We start from the raw sequence: 22,457 nt of genomic DNA, 5'->3' as shown, positions 1-22,457 counted from the left end.
TATTTCATATTTTTGTAATTTTGTAAAGAGAGCATTTTTCATAAATTGCGGGTATTTATGTGGCATCCCTTCTTTTCTGAAGCTATTAGCATCAAATGGAATTGGCTTCGACCAGTAGTGCAATCTAGGTTGCAGAATCGGAACTTCATCATAGTATCCTGTAATCTACGGTCCATGCTCGATATAAAAATATTAATAGGTTTCGTATTTAAAAATGAAGCTAACAAAATCACTTCAGTAAGAGAAAAATAAACTTATCCAATTACTTAAGGATATCCAGCCCTACAACGTTCTATGTCAACTGTAATAAGACATTATGTATATAAACTCATATGATAGAAAGACATAGTGTAGTGTGGACAGTGTTATGCAGATACACTGTGAAACATGAACGTTGTCCTTGGGTATCGATTGTTATTTCCAATTTGCTTATCCCTAGAAACTTTGAAAAATGGTTCGTATTACCTTCAAATTTTGCTTTTGTTACATTTATTCAAACCCCAAAGAATCCCTCTCAACACATGGCTATGATGCTTCTCCACTACTCCAGCTCATGATCAGAGATGCATATATTGCCAGCCACTAAGGGACATGTTCAGGTGGTTAAGATCAAGAAACTGACAAGCAAATCAGTGGTATCGAGCATTCGCTATAGCGATATTCCTGCTTCAGCAACTCAGAGCTGAATCTGTTTTGTAATGGAAAATAGGGGATTTTCAAAACATTGATGTCCAGGTCGCAAAAGCAAAGTTTGAAGGAGATATCTGTAATTTCCTTTGATTTCTAGATAGAAGCAATTAGGAATTAACGCTTACTGACCAAAAACAAAAAAAGTAAAAATTTTGTTACACTGTGTAATTTCGTAACCTAATTGGTTGAGCTGCCAGAAACGTTAGCACGCCGGGCGAAATGCTTAGCGGTATTTCGTCTGCCGCTATGCTCTGAGTTCAAATTCCGTCGAGGTCGACTTTGCCTTTCATCCTTTCGGGGTGTCGATTAAATAAGTACCAGTTACGCACTGGGGTCGATGTAATCGACTTAATCAGTTTGTCTGTCCTTGTTTGTCCCCTCTGTGTTTAGCCCCTTGTGGGAAATAAAGAAACGAATATATTACATCTTAACCTTTTATTATCATTATTTGATCTTTATAATGAATCACCTAATTCTGATGAATTAATTGTAAAAGACTTAAATATCGAGAATGAAAGTGTCGATGCACACGAATATTCCACTTTTTTTCGATTGGGTACAAAGTCCAAAGAATGTAGGGAAGGCTTTTTTAATTGATCGTTTTAATAGTATTATAAGCATTATATTTATGGTACTTAATTATTGTTCTTTAGTCCCTGAGCTAGCTCTGACAGATCAAACCTATGAGCAAAGGCATTCCAGATTTTACCATAGTTTTGTCCTTTTTCCATTTTGTTTTTATTAAGGATTACACGGTCTAATATGTCCCTTCGATTTTGAAGACAATATGTGATTTGAGAGAGATTTGGCTGCTATTTCTAAAAACATTTGAACGATACTACAGAGAAGTTTCCTTGTTATTTCGTGGTATTTATATTATTGATCATGGAAGCATAAATAGAAAAGTAGCTGTTAGAAAAACATTGAATTTTTTTTTTATTTCATCTAGTTTCAGCTCACGAGCTGTGGCCATGCTGGGGCACCGCCAATTAGTCACGTTACATTTTCGAGTTCCGTTTTCTTATCTGTTAACCATATTCACTACAGCGGACGATGATCCCCCCCCCCAAAAAAAAATTGAACAAATGCATCCAGCTTTGAAACAAGTTTACACATCAGAGACTTGGATACTTTACAGCTTCAACTTCTTTCTTTTAAAAGGAAGGATGTGTTTGTTTTTGTATCGAGCCTAGTATTTGGCTCGGAGTTTATTTCATAGAACCCAGACTGATGAGAAACAAATTCTAACACAGAAAGGATCTGAACTCAGAATGTGAATAGTCATAACTAAATCCTATAAAGCATTTTTCACTCGCTTCAATAATGTTGCCAAACCATCACCATCAGAAAAAAGAAATATTAGTGTCGAGTTTGATATGTCTTTAATTATCGGTGAAAATTGCGTTTTGAGATAACCGATAAGAATAGAATTCATCGTTTTTTATGCAGCAAGAAGTAAATTGCTGAATAACGGCCAGGATAAGCATGGTTAGTATCATCCAACTTGTACTTTTACTGCAACTGAAAGTATATCAGTGTGAAAATTTTGACACTGATACCATATCTACCATTTATGTTTAGGTAGTGTGATAAACACACATTCACTGATAACTAGTAAACCCTCAAAAATCATTCAGGCATCCAATAAGATGACAAATATGTACGTCTTTGTATAATCACTGATTCCCATCGCCTTTGGTGATAAGCAACTGTAGGAATGTGTTGCCCTTAATAGGGCGGCGAGCTGGCAGAAACTTTAGCACGCCGGGCGAAATGCGTAGCCGTATTTCGTCTGTCGTTACGTTCTGAGTTCAAATTTCGCCGAGGTCGACTTTGCCTTTCATCCTTTCGGGGTCGATAAATAAAGTACCAATTTCCCACTGGAGTCGATGTAACCGACTTAATTCCTTTGTCTGTCCTTGTTTGTCCCCTCTATGTTTAGCCCCTTGTGAGCAGTAAAGAAATACTTAATTACAAACTGAATATTCGTTCTACATTATATTTTTGCTGCTTGAAAAGTACATTTCTTTCCTGATAGCACTAATTTCTGAAAAGAAAGTAGAAATATATGACGTAGTTGTTTCACAACTTCTAAATCTTCCAATAAAAAGTAAGACAGGACTCGAAAAATTGACGACTCATAATATCCTCGAAGAAGAAAACGAAATCATTTGAAAATTCTTACCAAATGTTGCCAATACTCCACATCCTGCCCACACAATCAAACTAAGAGCAACAGACCCTGAATTCGAAAGGACTCCTTTCGGTGAAATGAAAATTCCAGAACCTGCAATGAAATAGAAAGGGGAGAGCTAGTTAATAGTTATATAACAAATTTCATTAAGCGTTAACTAATAAAAATCTGAAATTTTGTTCGAGTTTGTTTAAACAGGATGGTTGTTTATTGATATTATTTTAAACCATATTGCTCCGACAGTTTATACAGCTACGAAGCAAAGTTAGCCGTCTGCTAGCTTAATTAAAACTTTCACACTTTAATAATCTAATGATGTATTTTCTCGTCTGTTAAACAAGCGTTGTAGTGCAAAAGTTAAATTACCAACAGGCTAAACTTGCAGTATAGGTTCTGTCCTAGGTTAAGCCAATTGGTGCCACATACAGTGTTAATGCCATGGAGAAACGTGTAATAGTCACCGTACACTGTGGGACTTTGTACATATTTAAATAAACCAATATTCGCCTTTTGTGTATATTCAATGAATCATCATCATCGTTATCGTTGTTGTCGTAGTTGTTGTTGTTGTCGTCGTCGTCGTCATTATCATCCTAAGGAATCCGTGATCTGCGATAGCAACATCGATTTTATCTTTCGCTATTTAATGAACATATCCTCAGGTTGATAATCTTTGTATTTCGAAGTCACATAATATCCAGTTCATATCAACAGTTACATCAACATTTCTTTTTTGAAATCAACAGTTGCTGATTAAAAGTAACTTCAAATTTATTTTATTCAAGACATACATAAATGGTTGTTGTCGTTGTTGTTTTTGTTGTTGTTTTGTTAAGGGTATGTATTTCCAGGCTAATCCCGATTTAACACAAAATGCATCTCAGCCATGGCTATCCTCTCTTCTGATGGGTATCTAGGCCTACATTATTTAATCTGTCCTCTTTTGTGGAGTTTGAGTTGAGGGAGAATTGATTGCTATTTCAATCAGTTCGATTGATGCTAGAGGCTACTCTATTTGACTGCTTCCTGCTGGAAGCCATTTTCACTATATATACCAATATCATTTAGAAAAAGATACATTTCTGCTGAAGATAAAAGAAAAGAAAAACAAAACAAGTCTTGTTACAAGTCACAGGAAAAGTATTTAATAAATAATAATGATCTAAGATGATCGTTATAATTGATAATTTAATTCAATGAATTAGTCGTAAAATTAAAATGGAAAAAAGAATGACTTTACGTGGGCAACAACAGAATTTTCAAAAATGTATGATGCAATATTTAACAAAAAAGAATAAACAAGTACGCTTTCACATTTTACTCGAAAATATTTAGTAATGAAATAATTAGACAATGAATTATTTGATAATTAGATAATGCTATTAATAGAAATATTTTTTCCCTTTTTGAGTTGTCATATCCTTCGTAAAAATCTGTTTAAAATGTCATAGAAATAAATATGCTATCGATTATTTCACATTGTCTTGTAATTTAATCAGTAATACGACATGTCACATTTCCAGTGTTTTCTGCCCGACATTTTTGGATGCATTGAACTTTTTATCTGGAACATCCCCCTTTTTTTATCTGGAACATTCATAGTCCATCAGATAATCTAAGGTGTGTACCATAGTCTCTTTCTTAACTTCTTTTACATCACTTAGTCCAGAATAGAAATTACTCATGCCACTGGTATCAGCTACGATTTTCTGCGTTATCTAAAGGAGGTGCTTCTTGCATCTAGATCACTCTCATATAGAAAGGCACCAGAATTGGTGAGAATCTTAGAAGAAGAATAGAAAAATAAACGAGACAAATTAATTTGGTGTCTCTACCAGCTGATTCTAGAATTATGTAAGGCTGGTGAAGATTCGCAGGACTAGAAGGATGCTAGCATTGACCCCATGTTCAATAAGGTCATGAGGAATAAATGCAAGAACTATCGATAGATTTCTCTACTTATTGCAATCGAGAAGATTTTCGCAAGAAGATTACTGTATAGATTTAGTGAGAAAACTACTAGTGTTCCTCATCACAAGTATGTGTGAAAGAAATTACTTTGGATATGATATTCCATCACTGTCAACGCCAGGAGAAATGTGTGGAACAGGAAAAGCATTGAATTTCGTCTTCGATACAGGAGAAAAGTCGAGCCAGTGGTAGGTACTCACAAGGTTTGGATGTCCTGAAAAGTTTTCACGCAAAATTTTCTCGAGTCCCTACACGCTGGGATGAGAGTTCAGATTCTGCAGCTGAATTCTGACCCTGTACAGTTTGATGTTATAGTGGGAGTCAAGCCAAGCTGTATCCTAGATTCAATATTATTTCCACTCAGACTGTCAGTAATACTTGAAGTTATATACTGAAACTCAACTGCAAATTGATATATACAGATAAAACTTGATGCTAACTTGTTTAAGGTACGAGAGTGTGCTGAAAAGTTCCCGGTTTAAGAATATCGCGAAAGGCCTGATTGGAGGCACATCATTCCGAGTTTTTTCACAGGTCTTAGAAAAACTAAAGGACCGCTGCAATAAGTGTGTGAATCTGAGAGGGGAATATGTTGAGTCGGCAGAGTTGCTATCGCGCTTAGCGACATTTCGTCCGGCTTTGCATTCTGTGTTCAAGTTCTGTCGCGGTCAAGTTTACCTTCTATTATTTCGAGGTCGATAAATTAAGTACCATTTGAACACAAGGGTCAATATGTTCGACTTAAACTCATTACCCGAATTTGTTGGCCTTGTGCCAAAATTTGAAACCAATATCAATGGACAGTCTATAGTGATGTAAGGGCAGAATCGAAACATCACACAAAATATATTTTCAGTACTTCATTACGTACGCTCATTTTCTGAATGCAAATCGCACAGAACCCGATTTTGCTTTTCATTTTTCCGCTGTCCAAAATGTAAGTAATAGCCGAGAGTTGGGGTACACTATATCTGACTATACCTATCAACCATACTAATGACTTTTGTGTCTATATTAGAAATAAATTTTTTGTAACTGGCAGAAAGTCGATAGAAAAAAATGACAAAAAAGCATTTAGTAACGTCTCGTTATCCTCTGGGCTGCATTCCCGCTCATGTCAACTTAGTTTATCATCGTTCTAAGGATGATTGAATTAGTGCGTACCCTTCTGCCTATACTAAAAATTAACATTTCAGTTACAAGATCTACTCTAGTTTGAAATCTTATTGTAAATTTTTACCAGCGAGGGATTTTAGTCCATGATTCCTAATTCTATGATTATATTAGAGGAGTAACTATTATAGAAGATCAGATGAAATTTATTGCCCGAAGTCACACGCCTATACAATATGATATGAGATTATATGATATCATATACATACATACATATGTGTGTGTGTATATATATATATATATATATATATATATATATATATATATATATATATATATATATGCATACACACACATTCATATATATATATAATACTATATGTATGTGTATGTGTGTGTGTGGTGTGTGTGTGTGTGTGTGTGTGTGTGTGTGTGTGCATGTATATATGTATGTATATAAAGGATGTTTGGAAATATCTATTTATAGGTTGTGTGTGCATGTATAGACTGTGATTCTTTGTTGGCTCCCAACTGCGTAATTTTGACGCCAAATAATAATTACGTAGAAATGATTCCACGATGCATAACTTGGATGTTGATGCGAAGATTGATATGAAAACATACTGTAATTAAATCGAGGTTCACCTGAGCATCTGACACACCTTCCAGCTCTTTTACATAACGTGTAGAACAACATATAGCACAACAATCTCATTTAATCCAAGCTGGGGTTGTGGGGTTGGCATGCACTTCTAGTTTGGGGAAGTATCTGTCAGAATTCACCGTATTCTACGATAATTTATATAATTCCTTTTGTGACTTTCATTTATCATTCCTCTCATATCTCCTGCAAACTGTTTATCGCCCACTTATCTTCCTTCCTATTTTTCGCGCGCATACACACACACACACACACACACACACACACAGACATATATATATATACACATATATGCATGTATGTATATATGTATATTTGTATGTATGTAAGTATTGTGTTGAGTCAACAATTTTGCAATATTTTCGTAACTTCTTTGCGTTATTCAAGGTACAGCCAAAAACAGCCTAGCATTGAAAGCAGAGGTCATCTTGTTGCGCCGTCTAAGATCACCTTTCTAGTAGTTCTTTGACCCAACGCTGGTAGCATTTATTGTGCTTCGAGACGAAGAACACCTTCACTGAAGCTTTCTTCCACTCTTGGTTGATAAAGCGTTGCGAGCGATGGAAGTGAGCCATGAATCGTAAGAAGTAATAATTCGAGGGAGCTAGATCCGAACTATATGCTGAGTGTGGCATCAGTTCAACTTATCTCCCTCCCCCTCTCTCTTTATCCCCTTCTCTCTCTCTCTCTCTCTCTCTCTCTCTCTTTCGCATCGCAACGATGTGTTTTATATATATATATATATAGAGAGAGAGAGGGAGAGAGAGAGAGAGAGGGAGAGAGAGAGAGAGGGAGAGAGAGAGAGAGAGTGTGTGTGTATGTGTGTGTGTGTGTGTGTGTAATACAAAAATGGGACAAGAACGCAAAACATCCAGACAGACGATACAAAGAAAACAAGGCCGGGTCATTTGGAGTTTTCTATCCTCAGTCGAGTTCCAGATTATCTTTGCAATTTCGGTTGATTATACTCGAGATTGCTCCAATCATATATATATATATATATATATATATATATAATTTAATAAGTTTGAGGTACTAAACCTAATGTTGCAAGAAGCCAAACCATTATTATATATGACACTCCTAACAAATGTGTTGAATGCCACTTCATTTCGTATGTGTGTGTATTTATATATTTCTGTCTATCAGATTCTACTTACAAGGTATTGATGAGCCAGATGTTATATCAGACCCAAGATATTTACCCAAGTCGGACTAAGATACACGTAGTTGTGAAACGAATGTTTTAACCACACCACTATGACTGCACCTATAAATACTTTTAATGGTGGTGAACTTTTAACATCTGATAGAGTCGTTGGAGCAGTGTCGTGACTTACGGCGAGTCCAGTAGAGCCTGGTCAACCTCATTTCTCTCCAGATTCTAATTCTTTCAGAGAGAAAGAGAGTGAAGGAAAATGAGGAAAAAAAGAAAGAAATTTGGACAGATAGATAGAAAGGGTGAGAAGTCGGTTAGTTCTTTAAAATACTGACCCCAAAAGATGAAAGTAAAGTTGACTTCAGTGGTGTTTGAACTCCGACCACACAAATATGGAAAGAATACTGGAAGGTCTTTCTCACAAGAGACATAATGCTCCATCTGATAGATAAATACAAAATCTATATAAATCTTAAACGAGGAAGTAAAACTGGCATAATTGACACTTTCATTATTCATAGATGTATTCTTGTCACCAGTTATTATGAGAAGCAGGATAATTGACTATTTTTCCTCAAGCTATACATATCAACTTGACAAAACTCAAACCGACGAAGACCTTCAAATGCGCTTACAGTGCTAACGGCCATATTTCAGCCTATATATTTGTGTGAGCTTCAAAACGATTCAAATAAATCACCACGGTTAGATCGATTATATCCGGTTCTATAAAATGGCTCTGTAACCTATGATATGTTTCAGTTGTTAAGTGTGCGGTAGTTTCAGCGTCGACAGTGTTATCGGTTTAATCCTGTATAAAATGAAAGAAGTAATCAAATTCTGAGTGTAATCCAAGTCCATTCAGATATAGTATAGAAAATGAATTATTAAATTTGTGATAGAGATCTAACTCTGTTTGATGAATATCTTATATTAATTAATGCGTGATGGAAAAGAGGTGGCCATAGTTCTTGTAATTTCTTCCACAGTGGCGAACAGGACGTGTTTGATATTAATTGCGTGTTTCTATAAGTCAGTTATTGTTGGGAGGCAAAGAATATGAATTAAAGATTGGTGGGAATTGTAAACCACCAGAACGAGAATGCTTTACATGTCATAATCGATGTACCTGATATTTTAGTTTTAATCGTCATAAAATTTTGCAAAACGTATAATACACATGGCATCAAAATTAAGATAACCAAAAGACAAATGTACATACTCTAATACAATTAGATATACGTACACACATACATATACGTAAATACTCACTTCCATACAGAGAGAGGGAGGGAGAGAAAGAGGGGGTGAGAAATAACGCTTGGCTCAAAGAAATAGTGAGCTGATTGGATAAACAAAAAAAAATATAAATTAAACATTTGTGATCATTATTGATCTACATAATATGAAGTCTATTTAAAAAGAAAATAATCTTATCAAAAAGAAAACAACAGCAACAAAAGGAAAAAACGAATAACGGAAATCGGAGTTCCAATCTCTAATAAAAAATAAAATACTCTATTTTACTTATATTAGAAGGAAAAATACTGATAGAATATATTGGAATGGGGGAACCAAATAATTTCAATGCACTAGACTTTCTTTATTCTAGTATACAAGCAGAAGTTTTTGCTGTAGTTGTTTATATGATTGAGACTGTGGTATAAATTTAATCTTCTGTGCACTACATTCTCGCAAAGCAATTTTTCTATGTAATTACACTTTACGAAAAGGGATGGACAGAGGCTAGAACTGATTTGAGAAGAAAGATGCATGAATAGGATGCATTGTCTTTCCTATGTTGACACTGCCGTCTGAACTTTTCTTTACAAGGAGACAAGAATTCTAGTATTGAGTAGATTAGTTGTCGTTGAATTAATGAAGTGAATAGCTAACACGCAGACGGTTTTGCGTCTAGTTTCTTATATATCTTTGCAAGTATGAATACACATGTACATATAACGTTTATTAATTTCAAATCCATATTAGCAAGAAGATTTCATTGGCTTGATTATAATAACTCGTAACACAATCCGGAGACAGAATTTAGAAATATATGTTGAGGGAATGTGACTGTCGTGACGCTGGCAGAGTGCAACTCATGCTACGGCTGCTGCTGCTGCTGATGATGATGATGATGATGATGAGGAGGAGGAGGAGGAGGATGAGGAGAAGGAGGAGGATATGACAAGAAAACATGCATACTTCAAATGTGTTTATCTCTTCACAATTTCCAGCACACCATTTACAATTGCTTAACCCTAAGTTTCTGTAAACGGCACAGATTAATAGTTATTTTTTCTTTGAATCGGCACATCAAGATTACAACACACACACACCTATCTGGAGGGTGGTGCGTGCATTACTCGAAGTGCGGTTGAGTGAATCGTTAGACCTTCGGACAAATTCATAGGTCTTTGCTTCGGCTCAAACTTGACTTTCCCTTTTATTTTACTGGGATCAATAAGATAGAGCAACCCTCAAGTCATCGGAATAGGTCTTTGTCTCACTTCTGTCTCCCTATTTTTCTTTCGCTGTCTGTCTGTCTCTCCTCTCTCTCTCTCTCTCTCGCTCTCTCTCTCTCTCTCTCACTCACTCTCTCTCTCTCTCTCTCTCTCTCTCCGCATTCCTAGCTCTCTCCGCATTCCTAGCTCTCTGTTCTGAGAAGGAGGAACCACGCAGTTTCCAAATCAACAATTTCCATTCCATAGCAATGCAAGAATATAGTTGCCGAGGCTCTAGCAGATTATGACAATGGTATATCACGAGCACGTAATCATAAAATGTGACATGATTTTTAAATTACAAATAAAATTCTTAAATTAGTACAAATAGTATATTCTGACATCGGTCATTATTGGTGAAGACGCATGGCTCTGTGGTTAGAGCGTCGGGTTCACAAACATGAGGTAGTGAGTTCAAATAACCGGACCGGCCTGTATGTTGTGTTGTGTTCTTAAGCAAGACATTTTATTTTACTTTGCTCCAGTTCATTCAGCTGTAGAAATGAGTTGCGACGTCACTGGAGTCAAGCTGTGTCAGCCTTTCCCTTGGATAATATCGGTGGCATGGATAGGGGAGACTGGTGTACATGGGCGACTGCTGGTCCTCCATAAGCAACCTTGCCCGGATTTGTACCTCGGAGGTTAACTTTTTAGGTGCCATCCCATGGTCATTCATGACCGAAAGGGGTCTTTACTATTATTGTGCCATGATCCAGTTAATTTACATTTAATTCTTATGATTCATAAATGTTTAACGAATTCACCTGTTATCTATATGCGAAATAAAAACACTAAAATTCTAAACAAAATCATCACGAAGAAATTTCCTTCCCAACCACGTGGTTCCGGGTTGAGTCCCACTGCGTGACACCTTGGGCAAGTGTCCTCCACTATAGCCCCGGGCCAACCAAAGCTTTGTCTGTGGATTTGATAGACAGGAACTGAGAGAAGCCTATCTTTCATAGGGATCGGTTCATTCGAATGAAAATTCTTTAAGGCAGTGCCCCAGCATAGCTGCAGTCTAATGACTTAAACAAGTTTTTAAAAATGATTAAGATATGATAACAAATTTATTTTTATTCTTGAGAAAACTATTTATTTTTATTGGCTGCAGTGAAACATTTTTAAGAAGAAATACAATTGAATCTTCTCTAGCATAATTTAGTATTACATTAGCTAATCTGGGCGCTATCAGATATAGCAAATAACTCCTCTTGAAATAAGACACTCTCGGTTTCCAAAAAAAGTAGGACGCCTTTGACATGGTAATCAAATACCTTTTTATACAAATATAGGATTTGCATCTTGCTTTATATCAAGTAAATCAAATCAAAACAATAATTCGTAATATTTAGAGTATTACACACAATAGAAGCAACGCATGTTTTTCAAGACTAGATCTAGGAAACCTTATCTTTGTTTATATAATTATTCGTATATTGAATACAGTGTAATGTATGTTATTTGTACATGGATATACATATCTCTAATAAAGGGCATTTTGCGTAACTAATTCTTTACCAAATTGGAAATAATAGAATATTTGTGAATGTTTGTGCATATGGATACACACATATTCATACATAAATACACACACACACACACATCTGTTCTTACATGTATATGCATGTATGCATTATGTATGTATATGTGTGTGTGTGTGTGTGTGTGTGTGTGTGTGTGTGTGTGTGTAAGTTGACCGAAAGAATGGGGGTTCATGAGTCTAGGGGCCAGTTCTATTTATGTATGCTTGCTGTCAATAAATAAATATTTGGGGGCCTGTGAATTCATTTACCAGGGGCTCTATAACGCTGCTAAGACTGTCCTATACATACATATATATATTAAAAACACTACACGGTGCTTTAGTATAAACAGAGATGAAGGCAAAGTTATAAAATTTGTCTAGTAATAAAACATATGGCTTAATCGCACTATGTACTTTGTGCGGCGTGACGAACAAGATGCACATTAAAAACACCTACTCGTAAGTTTATTTATACATGCACACACCTATACAAACACTCACACACACCTACACAAACACACGCACACATACATACATACAGACACTTACACGCACATACACATGCACATACGCATATAAGGAGAGTGTTGTTTGCTTGAAGCACTGTCATACAGAAGTTAAATAACAAAGAAAATAATTAAGACGCAAAGCTTCTTACAGTATGAAAAGGGAAAGTTTAGTAACCTTTATATATTTTAGGCAAAAAAGCCCGTCTTTAGTATTGAATCGAAGAAAAGAAATGTTCGCTAAGTAGAGCTAACCGTGCAGTCACGCACAAAGTGACAGTTTCAAAATCCTGTTTCTTGACTGGGTGAAAATGATCAAACTTTAAACCTCTATAACTTTCTAAAAGCATTTTTGTGGAGAAAGCGAAATAACTCCAGCAATTCAGCTTGGAAAAGTATATTAATGTGCCAAATTTTAAAATTTTCGATAAACTTTAATTTTCTAAATGCTGGCAGCCAAACCAACTAGATCCAATTAATCTGTACCGTTAACTGACGGCAATTTCATTCACATTCTCTTCATAAAAACAGGCGATATTTAGAACAACAACCAGACAAGATACAGTTTATGGCGCTCAGGGAAGGAAAGAAAGATGATTTAACGTTTTGAGCAGAGCTTTTCTTCAGAAACAGAGAAAAGTCCAATAGAAAGGAAGATGGAGGAAGAAAATTGCCAATATACCAATGAAAAGAAGACAAAGAAAATTCTTCAACACATCTCTAATTATAAGTTACTAACGTTTTCATACCATCTTCATTCACACGTGAATTATATTCGTTGGAAAGCTTGGCAAATTTATGACCGTCCAGAAAATATCCGTTTATATGTGCGGGTTAAAAATATTCTGATTTTGCAAGTTATTGAAAATTCTTAAATGAATTAAAATTTTAATTACACCAAGAATACTGATTGCTTCTGAATCAATAGTAAACCATAGCTATTTGGAACTGTGCATCGAATTCAGTACTATTTTATTTTTAATTGTGCCCCAGATTGTATATTTTGTTATGAAGTCTGGAATGAATTGGGGCATAAGAAATTCATGTATAGTGGTGTAACTGAAATAAAACTGCTTTAGCGCGGATTGAAACTACATAGTAATGACAGCCGGGACACTTGTTTACTTCATCCTCTGTTTTCTTGTAATAATTTTCTTCGAGAGTTTATACGAGATATGATGGTGAAGTCAATTACGTGACAAGTTTTTAATTTAAAATTAGAGAAAGATAAAATTCTCAATAGACCTTTACAAGATTTGTAATCAGAACGTGATGGACATAGCAAAATATTTTGGTCATCACTCTACCGATCCTACCATTCACCATCCGTTACATGCAACGGAACAGTGAAAGAGCAATTTTATTTCGATAAACTTGAGGGAATTTAAATTGACTGAGTACCTTATCAGTACCACTGCACTTTGTCTACGGCCAATAACATTAATGCATTTAACTACGAACGGGAGGCAACATATGAAGATTGGACCTGAGAATTTTGTATCCTTCGTGTAAGTTTCATTAAGCTGCATTGGCTGAAGTAAAGACTTTCTGGGATTTAAAAGAAAGCTGTCGGGTCACTTCTCTAAAATTTTATTGTGTAGAAAATCGCGTATTTACTTTACTAGATACCATGTTCGTCCGTATTTTAAGCTTGATTCTCTTCCTTCCCTTTTCACTAAATCTATCTTTAAATACGTCTGTCGTGAGAAATTGGCAGCGAGAATGAAAGAGATTACTTTGCAATGGATAATCACGGAAACTTTGATAGCTGAAACCTGGAAGCTTATATTATATGACAGCATATAATTGGTGTCATTTAACGAACGATATCCAATATATAGATAACAATTCGTATAAGAGTTTACTATGTATAGCTTTTATATTCTCTCTACGATTTCCAGAACTCTTTCGGCAAAATCAATATGCATCAGTTTAGATAAACGTATAATAGCAATGATCGCGTTCAATTGAAATTGCTATTGATGTCAGAATATCTGGTGTGATGGTACATACACCAAAAAAGCAAGCTTCCATCTTCTCTAGTTTGCAATCTGGTTTCTCTTCCTGGTTTAATCCTAACCATTTTCTTTGCATACAAGTAACACACTATTTCATTATCTTTTCTTTTACATTTAAGAAATTTTGCCTTAGTAAGAAATCTTTTCTTTTTTTTTTTTCTTGCAGTATTATGTCCTTGTACAGCATTTAGTTCACTCCTTCCATTGTTATTTCGTACAGAGCTAATGTCGATTTTGCCAGGTCTATCAAATATGTACCAGTGTTACATTCAGTCGATTACACTCTTTCCGTTCAGGGTAGTAGAGTTGTACAGTATGAAGTAAGCTTTACGGAAACTAAGTCTGCAACCTAGATTCGATTCCATGTGGACGCCAGTTAATTCATCTAACATCGCTAACGTTGATGTAAAAACGCGAACATGACATATGCCCATATCCCTCAGCCTATAAATCTATCGGAAACATGAACTATTGCTGACGATATCCACAATATGACATACCAATTAAATGTTGATATTTCTTTCACTGGGTTGTAGATATTAACGATTGCTGTTAGGTAAGAAGGCGAACAACGTTTTCGATTCTTAGTCGAAGTCATGGTTATAATCGAATTTATCAATTGCATCACTGATTTGTAACACGTTCTAGGATTTACAGCTTTGTGATTTATTGCTCATAAGAAGGTTTTTGATTTTAGTATTTTCGTAGCATATTATTAGTGGAAGATAATAATTTGGTGTGATGCCGTTTATGTTTCCTGTTATGAGATTTTGATGTGTTCGTCTGTTCTATGGTAATATGTATTTGAATCATAGTATTCTTTGCTTTGTATTTTTTACTTATATTCTTCTGTAGTTTCGTCTACTAGTCTGTTTGGATATACGTTGATAATAAGTATTTCTTTTTTTATTTTCTGTAGATTTCTATATTTTGTGCTTCCTTTGTAGAACAGAATTTAAATGCGCTTTTAAGTAAGATTTTCAACCTGAATTTTATAGTAGTCTACAAATTCGCTTCACCATATGAATACAGAGACTTTACCAAAGTGAAGCATGTCGTGAATGATATGTAGAACCATAACTAATTTTGAGAGAATGTCTCACTTCTCGATGCCCACTCGTCAGTTCGCCGTAACCTTCTCTCGAGCGTGTTGAATCTTCACGTTAGTGGTAGAAGTTGATAGACGCATTGCTCCCACTTTGTATTTCACGCTTGTCCGACCATTTTTAAAGATCGCGACCCACTCATACACGCTTCTACGCAGTGGAGAGCTGTCCCCGTATTCTACTGATAGCTTGTGGTGGATTTCAGTCCCTGGCACACATTCAGACCAGCGAAATTGAATCGCTGCTCTCTGTTTTTCATTGATGCACACTGACAACAGACAAATCAAACCTCGGTAACCTGACTATAAGACTCCCAGCTTTTAGTATGTGAGCGCTGAAGGCAGTGCGACCAACCTAAAGAAAGTGGATCATTTTTTTACTTACTCTGGCATATATACGACGGGCTTCTACACATAGTTTCCTTCTACCAAAGTCACAGACAAAGACGTGGTTGGTTCAGGGCTATAGGAGAAGACACTTGCCCAAAGTGCCACACAGTACGACTGAACCCGAAATCCTGTGATTGCAAAGTGAGCTTCTTAACACAGCAATACTTGCGCCTATGTATCGTAAATTGTGACATGTTACCGCCAAATTGAACACTTGAGTAAGAAGATATAAATCTAAGAGCCAAATTAAAAATTCTAGCGACAGAGTCTACAATAAATCACATTCTCCAACTATAAAATAAGCGATTTAACATGCCTACTGCACCTCACATCCTGAAGATGCGCCTGCGAACATCTAGAAATATTGATGATGGATTTTGGAAATATATTGTGACCAACGAAATGCGAGGGACTCGTATGAATATATAAAATAAATCTTAGTAATGTCGAGGATTTACTTGTGTTCACCGCAGTATTTGTGTGTGAGTGCGCGCGCATGTCTGCATGTGTGAGAGAAAGAGTGGGGATGAGTGATAGAAAATGCCTGTGTGTTTATGCATATGTGTATACATATACACATATAAATTTATATACAAGCATATATATAAATATATATATATGTGTGTGTGTGTGTGTGTGTGTGTGTGTGTGTGTGTTGTTAAATGCTCGAAGTACGAGACTATAAAAATAGCCAACAACTGATGAAGGGTCGTTCTTTGTGTTGTTTGTTTTGTTTTCCATTTGTGTCTTTCGTTGTTCGAAAGAATAGTTCATGTACTTGTGCTTCGTATCTTTTTGTACACGTTTCGTGACGTCCTGTGCCCACATATGTACATATATATACGTATAAATGTATATACATATACGGGATCTTTTCCTTTTGAACGGCAATTTGTAATATAATTTCTAGGTAGCTAAAAAGTTGTAAACTTCGTATACTGGTAGAATGTGTTTATAAAACATCATTTTCTCTTGGCTTTATTGAGAAAATTCTATAAGTTGTATGATATTACGTCTTTAATTTCGAGCATTTCGGCAATTTTAACCAATCGCTGACGTCCATTTAGGTAAATAACATTCTGTGCATAATGAATATGTCCCTCCTTTAAGAAACAGATTGGGTTTATTTACATTTGTGAAGAAAAAAAATACTCCACACACACACACACACACACACACACATATATATATGTATATATATATATAAATAAATGGGGCAGGCAACAGATTGCTTGGACGCATACCGAAAAATTAGAAATAGCAGTCAAGACTGTTTATTTCTATTTTCTATCTATATATACATATATATATAGATAATATTATACCATATACATGTATATGACATATATAAAATTATACATGCACATGTACATTCATATATGCGTGTGAGGTACATATTTATCTTTTACTATTTATCTTTTGCTCGATAGTTTTTTTAGTTGCTTTTAACCTTAATATCATTTCTAGTTTTTTTAATACTTTTTTAGTTTTTAGTTTTTGCTTTAGAATTTGATGTGTTTTGAACGGAATAGCATTATAATTAACTCTGCACTTCATTGGCCTCTTGTGACTCGCTTTCAACTAACTTAGGACGGACAGACGTTTTGGAAATCAATGCACTGTTGTTTTGTTTCGTTTTGTTTTGTTGTCGAGCGTATTATGTCATTAATTTGCTTTGAACAGGTGTCAGCAATGAGTCGTTTTTAACTTGAAATTCAACCGAAATATCTTCTTTGCAAATGAGATTTCTAAAACATTCACCTTCGTATTTTGCAAATAAAAATGAATGTATTAAAGAGAAGGAATATTTAGGAGATTCCAAAAGCATTTTTAATGGAAATTAGCTTGTTTTAAAACAAATCAAAATCATGGTTAAGTACAGAAATAAAAGCAACAGCTCTGGCACATACACGCACAAAACATTAATTCGAGACATTAGCTACAGATCGTGGTTTATAAAGCACATTCCTAAACAGAACTGGCCTCATATAATTAAAACAAACAGCCCACCGCCGGCTGTTAATGCAAAAAATTGCATATTGAGTTCATGTGTGTTTCTTTGAACATGTACTTAATGGATTGCTGTTAAATAAACATCAAAACACTTCCAGGTATATAAGTTTGTTTAAGAAATAATAACAATACGCATATATTTATTTCCAGACGTAACAGATGTAACTGTTTTTTGACACAGCTGGATATGATATTAATGCCAACATACATCATAGCATATCTGGAATGATAGGAAAGCCTTTGAGTTAATGTGACATATCTGCCTTCGAGGGCAATGTCATTCTTGAATCATTCGTAGTCGAATAACACACTCAGATTGTAGAGGATGAATATAACGAGTTACCAACAGTAGTTAATCAGCCATAATGCACAATTAGAAACAGAAGCTTATAATGGCTAAAATGGTGGAGAGAATTACGGATTCCAGTATGAAGTTGAGTACGAGAAAGACTTCTTACTACCTTCATCAAGATATTGAACCTAGCACAAACGACTAATTATACACTGCACGTATTTCTTACAAGGGTATTCGGGAAAAATTAAAGGTTGTACTTTTAGCAAAGTGAAATAAGCTAAAAGGTTTCGCAAAATCTACATTTCTTTGGTGGTGACATTTAAATTATTTTGAAACACAATTATATGATAATCCTGGAAATGCCGTTAAGATACGCCACAATGACTGGAGACAGATTTGATTCAAATTTATGCTCTATGTCTATTGCCTCTCAAGTTATGCAGCTCTAATGAAACATAAATGTCTTCTGGAACGATATTTTGATAAAGATAAATACCACGATTTCGCATTCATTTGTGATTTAGGTTCTGTGATAGCTCAACATTGTTTATGATTTCTCTTCATATATTCACGGTTTTTGTTCAGTTAAATACCAGCTTCTGACAATGCACAAAAGAATGAAAACCTTATTCAACCACTGCGTAATTTGACCTCAGAATGTAGTTAGACGAGACTAAATAATGGCTTCAAATTTTGTTTGAAAGCCAGCAATTTTAGGGAAAGGACTCAGTCTATTATATTAACACCATTGCTTAATTGGTAAGATTTTAACGACTCAGAAAGAATGAAAAGCAAAGTTGAAATCGATGCCATTTGCACACAGAACGTAAAGCCAGAAGAGATGTTTGCTAAACATTTTATCCGGCACGCTAACGGTTCTGCCAGCTCGCCATCTTGGATGGGACTTATTGATTTTAAATTTTGGCTCAAGGTCAACTAGTTCGGGGGGGGGGGGAAGGGATAAGTCGATTATATCGAACCCAGTGTTCAACTTGTACTTATTTTATCGACACCGAAAAAATGAAAGGCGAAATCGACGTCGGTGGAATTTGAACTCAGAACGTGAAGATGGGCAAAATGTTGCTAAGCATTTTACCCGGCGTACTAACGATTCTGCCTGGTCGCCGCCTTGGACGGCACTAAATATTGAAAAGTGCTATGTTTAGCGTTCTAATTCTTCAGCTATTCTTACGAATTCAGCATATCTGTGTACTAAATGCAGAGATGGGGGAATAAAACTTTGTTGATAAAAGGGGGAAAATGGCGACCTTCTTCATTTAGGAAACAAATTGCTGAGATATATATTCAGAGTCACCATCTGCATGAAAAGCGATACTTAAGTTAATGCTAGCATATATAATATTATGAGCATTAAAATCTGATCAGAAAGACTTACGCGGCATGAAAACGACAGTATTAACTAAATTACTGATATTTTAATAATTTCGCACAAATATAGAAGATAAATCGGGCCGGCTAAAACCTTGTAAGTGGATTTGGAACCTGAAAGAAGCTCGTCGTATATATATATATATATATATATATATATTATATATATATATATATATAATATATATATATATATATATATATACACATATATATATATATATACATTCGCGTGTCTGTGTTTATCTCCCCATCATCGCTTGACAGCCGATGTTGTGTTTACGTGTCCGTAACAGCTGTTCGGCAAAAGAGATCGATAGAATAAGTACAGAGAATAAGTCCTGGGGTCGATTTGTTCGACCAAAGGCGGCGCTCCAGCTTGGCCGAAGTCAAATGGCTGAAACAAGTAAAAGAAAAAAAGGAATAAAAGAATATTATAGTCTTACAAATTTACTTATCTTTTATCATTTATCTTTTACATGTTTCAGTCATCTGACTGTGACCATGCTGGGGTGTCGCCTTGAAGGATCTTAATAGAACAATCGACCTCAGGACTTATTATTTTTAAAGTTTAGTACTTATATTTTTATATTATCGGACCTCTTTTGCCGATCCGCTATGTTACGAGGACGTAAACACACCACTGCCGGTTGTCAAGCAGTGGTGGGGGACAAACACAGGCACAAAGACACACACACTTATATATATATATATATATATATATATATATATATATATAAGTGAATTGAAGAAATGGAGCTGAACGCAGATTGAACAGAAATCGTTTTATTTCATTCTACACGTGTTTACTGCTGTGATTTTTGCTACTAAGGTATCGGTTAAACTTTTGATTAATCTACTACAAGATTATTCATCTTTCTATTTCACATAATTATATATATATATATATATATATATATATATATATATATATATATATAATATATATATATATATGTACCACATAATTCTTTCAGTTTCCGCTTGCCAAATCCCCTCTCAAGACTTTGATCGGCCCGTGGTTTTTAGTAGAAGACATTTGCTCAAGGCGGCACGTAGTGAGACTGAAACCGGAACTATGTGATTGGGAAGCAAGCTTCTTACCACATGTCATGTCTAAGGCACGTATGAATGAAATATTTACATGCATTTTACTTTTGTTTTTAATTCATTTTTCATCTATATATGTGCTAGTGTAGTAATTGAAAGAGTAATATATAAAACTACATGTATATTTAGTTGTGCTTTTCGGTAACCCACTTAATTCTGCTCACACCGCTGCATATAATATGCGGCCGATCTTTTGAGAAGGTTATCTATGTTGTTAGATTGGAATTCTATAAAGAAGGAGAGTCACGTTTCAAACTCAATGTTGTTCTTCATTCGTTTTCGATCAAATGTTAATTATAGTGCGTACAAAGAAATTTGATTCGTGAAAGTATTCCTCATTCTTACTATTATCTAAGATGGTAAGTAGGTTCTTATTTTCTTGTGATTACTTCAAAAATTTTGCAATTTCTTTTCAAGATATTCGTTTTGGATTCAAAGCCACTTGCAGACTGGAGCGACAGAAAATGGATGACAGGAGGTGTTAGAAACAATAATGTTTTATTAAAGAGAGCGTCAGCAAATAAACAGAAGTGACCGAAGACAGGAAACGTAGATTCGTGTGTTTATGAGTGGGTCTTTGTGATTCCATCTTATGTTTAAGGCTCAGCAGTTCTTCGTAGGAGGAACGTGACGCCGTTGCCCTCATTAATGTGGCGACCGTGAAGCTCTAAGGTGGAGCCAACTAAATGAAGCAAGATTTGGGTCTCAACCTGTTGATGGCGTAAGTAATTAAGAGTAAGATCGGCCGGATGGAGGGTAAACAGAATAAAGATGTTAGAATAAGAATAGAATAAAATTGGTGGCACGGAAGACAAGGAAGTAGGTAGGGCTCGCAGACTGGTCGCGGGGATGGCGCATACAAAGAGAAAATCTCCATGATGGAGAGGATGCTTGAGTGACAGGCAATGAGAGAAAGAGTTGAACAGACCTAGAATATGGAGAGTAAGCTAAAGGATGGTTGAGAATTAATGTTTATGGTAGCAAGGTAAGTGGCTAGAGGACGGAAGACGATAGACGAGATGATTTCCGATCCTACTCACTGCTTTCATCTTATATAGATCGGCATTACATACACAGCTACAGCACCTCCTTTGACTGTTGCTGGTTTGAGGGCCATATCGTCACGGCGTAGAAGAATATGGAGAGTGGAGATAAAGAAATAAGCATCTGAATGATCAAGGAGTACTCTTCTCACATTTGTAAAAAGGTTAAGTAATGTGATAATGGGTTAAAGTAGGATATGCATGCGTGTGTGTATGTGCGTGTATGTGTGTGTATGTGGGTGGGGGCATGTGAATGTATATATGTATGCGTATAATATACATTGTTTCAGTCTTACTTTTTATTTTACGTATTCATAGCTCAAATACATGCACACACACATATATGCGTATACATACATACATACACACATACATACATACATACATACATACAGTTTGTTTGTGGGCTAAATTTACACATAATACAGTTCCTATCCGTACAGGGGGTTCTACTAAAAGGGTAGGTTCTACCGATTATGGATTTGATAGGGTTGCCTGGCCTTTCAACAACCTTAATCCTTAGCTTAAGTTTGTCTACGGCCCAATTCACCTCTAGGAGTGGTGTCGACGAACATGACACTCTGGTATTTGTGGCTATCATACCAAGAGTTGGCCTTCCCTATTTTCTTCTTTGTCCTTTCAACAGTGTTCCATGACTTGCTCCTATAGAGTGGGTAAATCCCATTCCTATCATTACATAACACAGTATCAAATTTCTTCATAGCTCCTTTGTATACTCTGATCCTTTCTTTATGGCTGTAACCTGAG

At 35.6% G+C, this 22,457-nt stretch overlaps 1 protein-coding gene across 1 annotated transcript in view; it reads right to left on the bottom strand.

Annotated features, from left to right (window-relative positions):
- LOC115213467 (b(0,+)-type amino acid transporter 1) overlaps positions 1-22,457 on the bottom strand; it is a 188,890-nt gene that overhangs the window by 129,057 nt on the left and 37,376 nt on the right. Inside the window, exon 2 of the mRNA XM_029782452.2 lies at positions 2,876-2,977. Within this exon, the coding sequence (XP_029638312.1) occupies positions 2,876-2,977 (102 nt within the window). The remainder of the gene's footprint in view (positions 1-2,875; positions 2,978-22,457) is intronic.

The sequence above is a fragment of the Octopus sinensis genome, linkage group LG6 (genome assembly GCF_006345805.1).
Source record: "Octopus sinensis linkage group LG6, ASM634580v1, whole genome shotgun sequence".
NCBI classification, from domain to species: Eukaryota; Metazoa; Mollusca; class Cephalopoda; order Octopoda; family Octopodidae; genus Octopus; species Octopus sinensis.
This window is presented reverse-complemented; position numbering and strand designations above follow the sequence as displayed.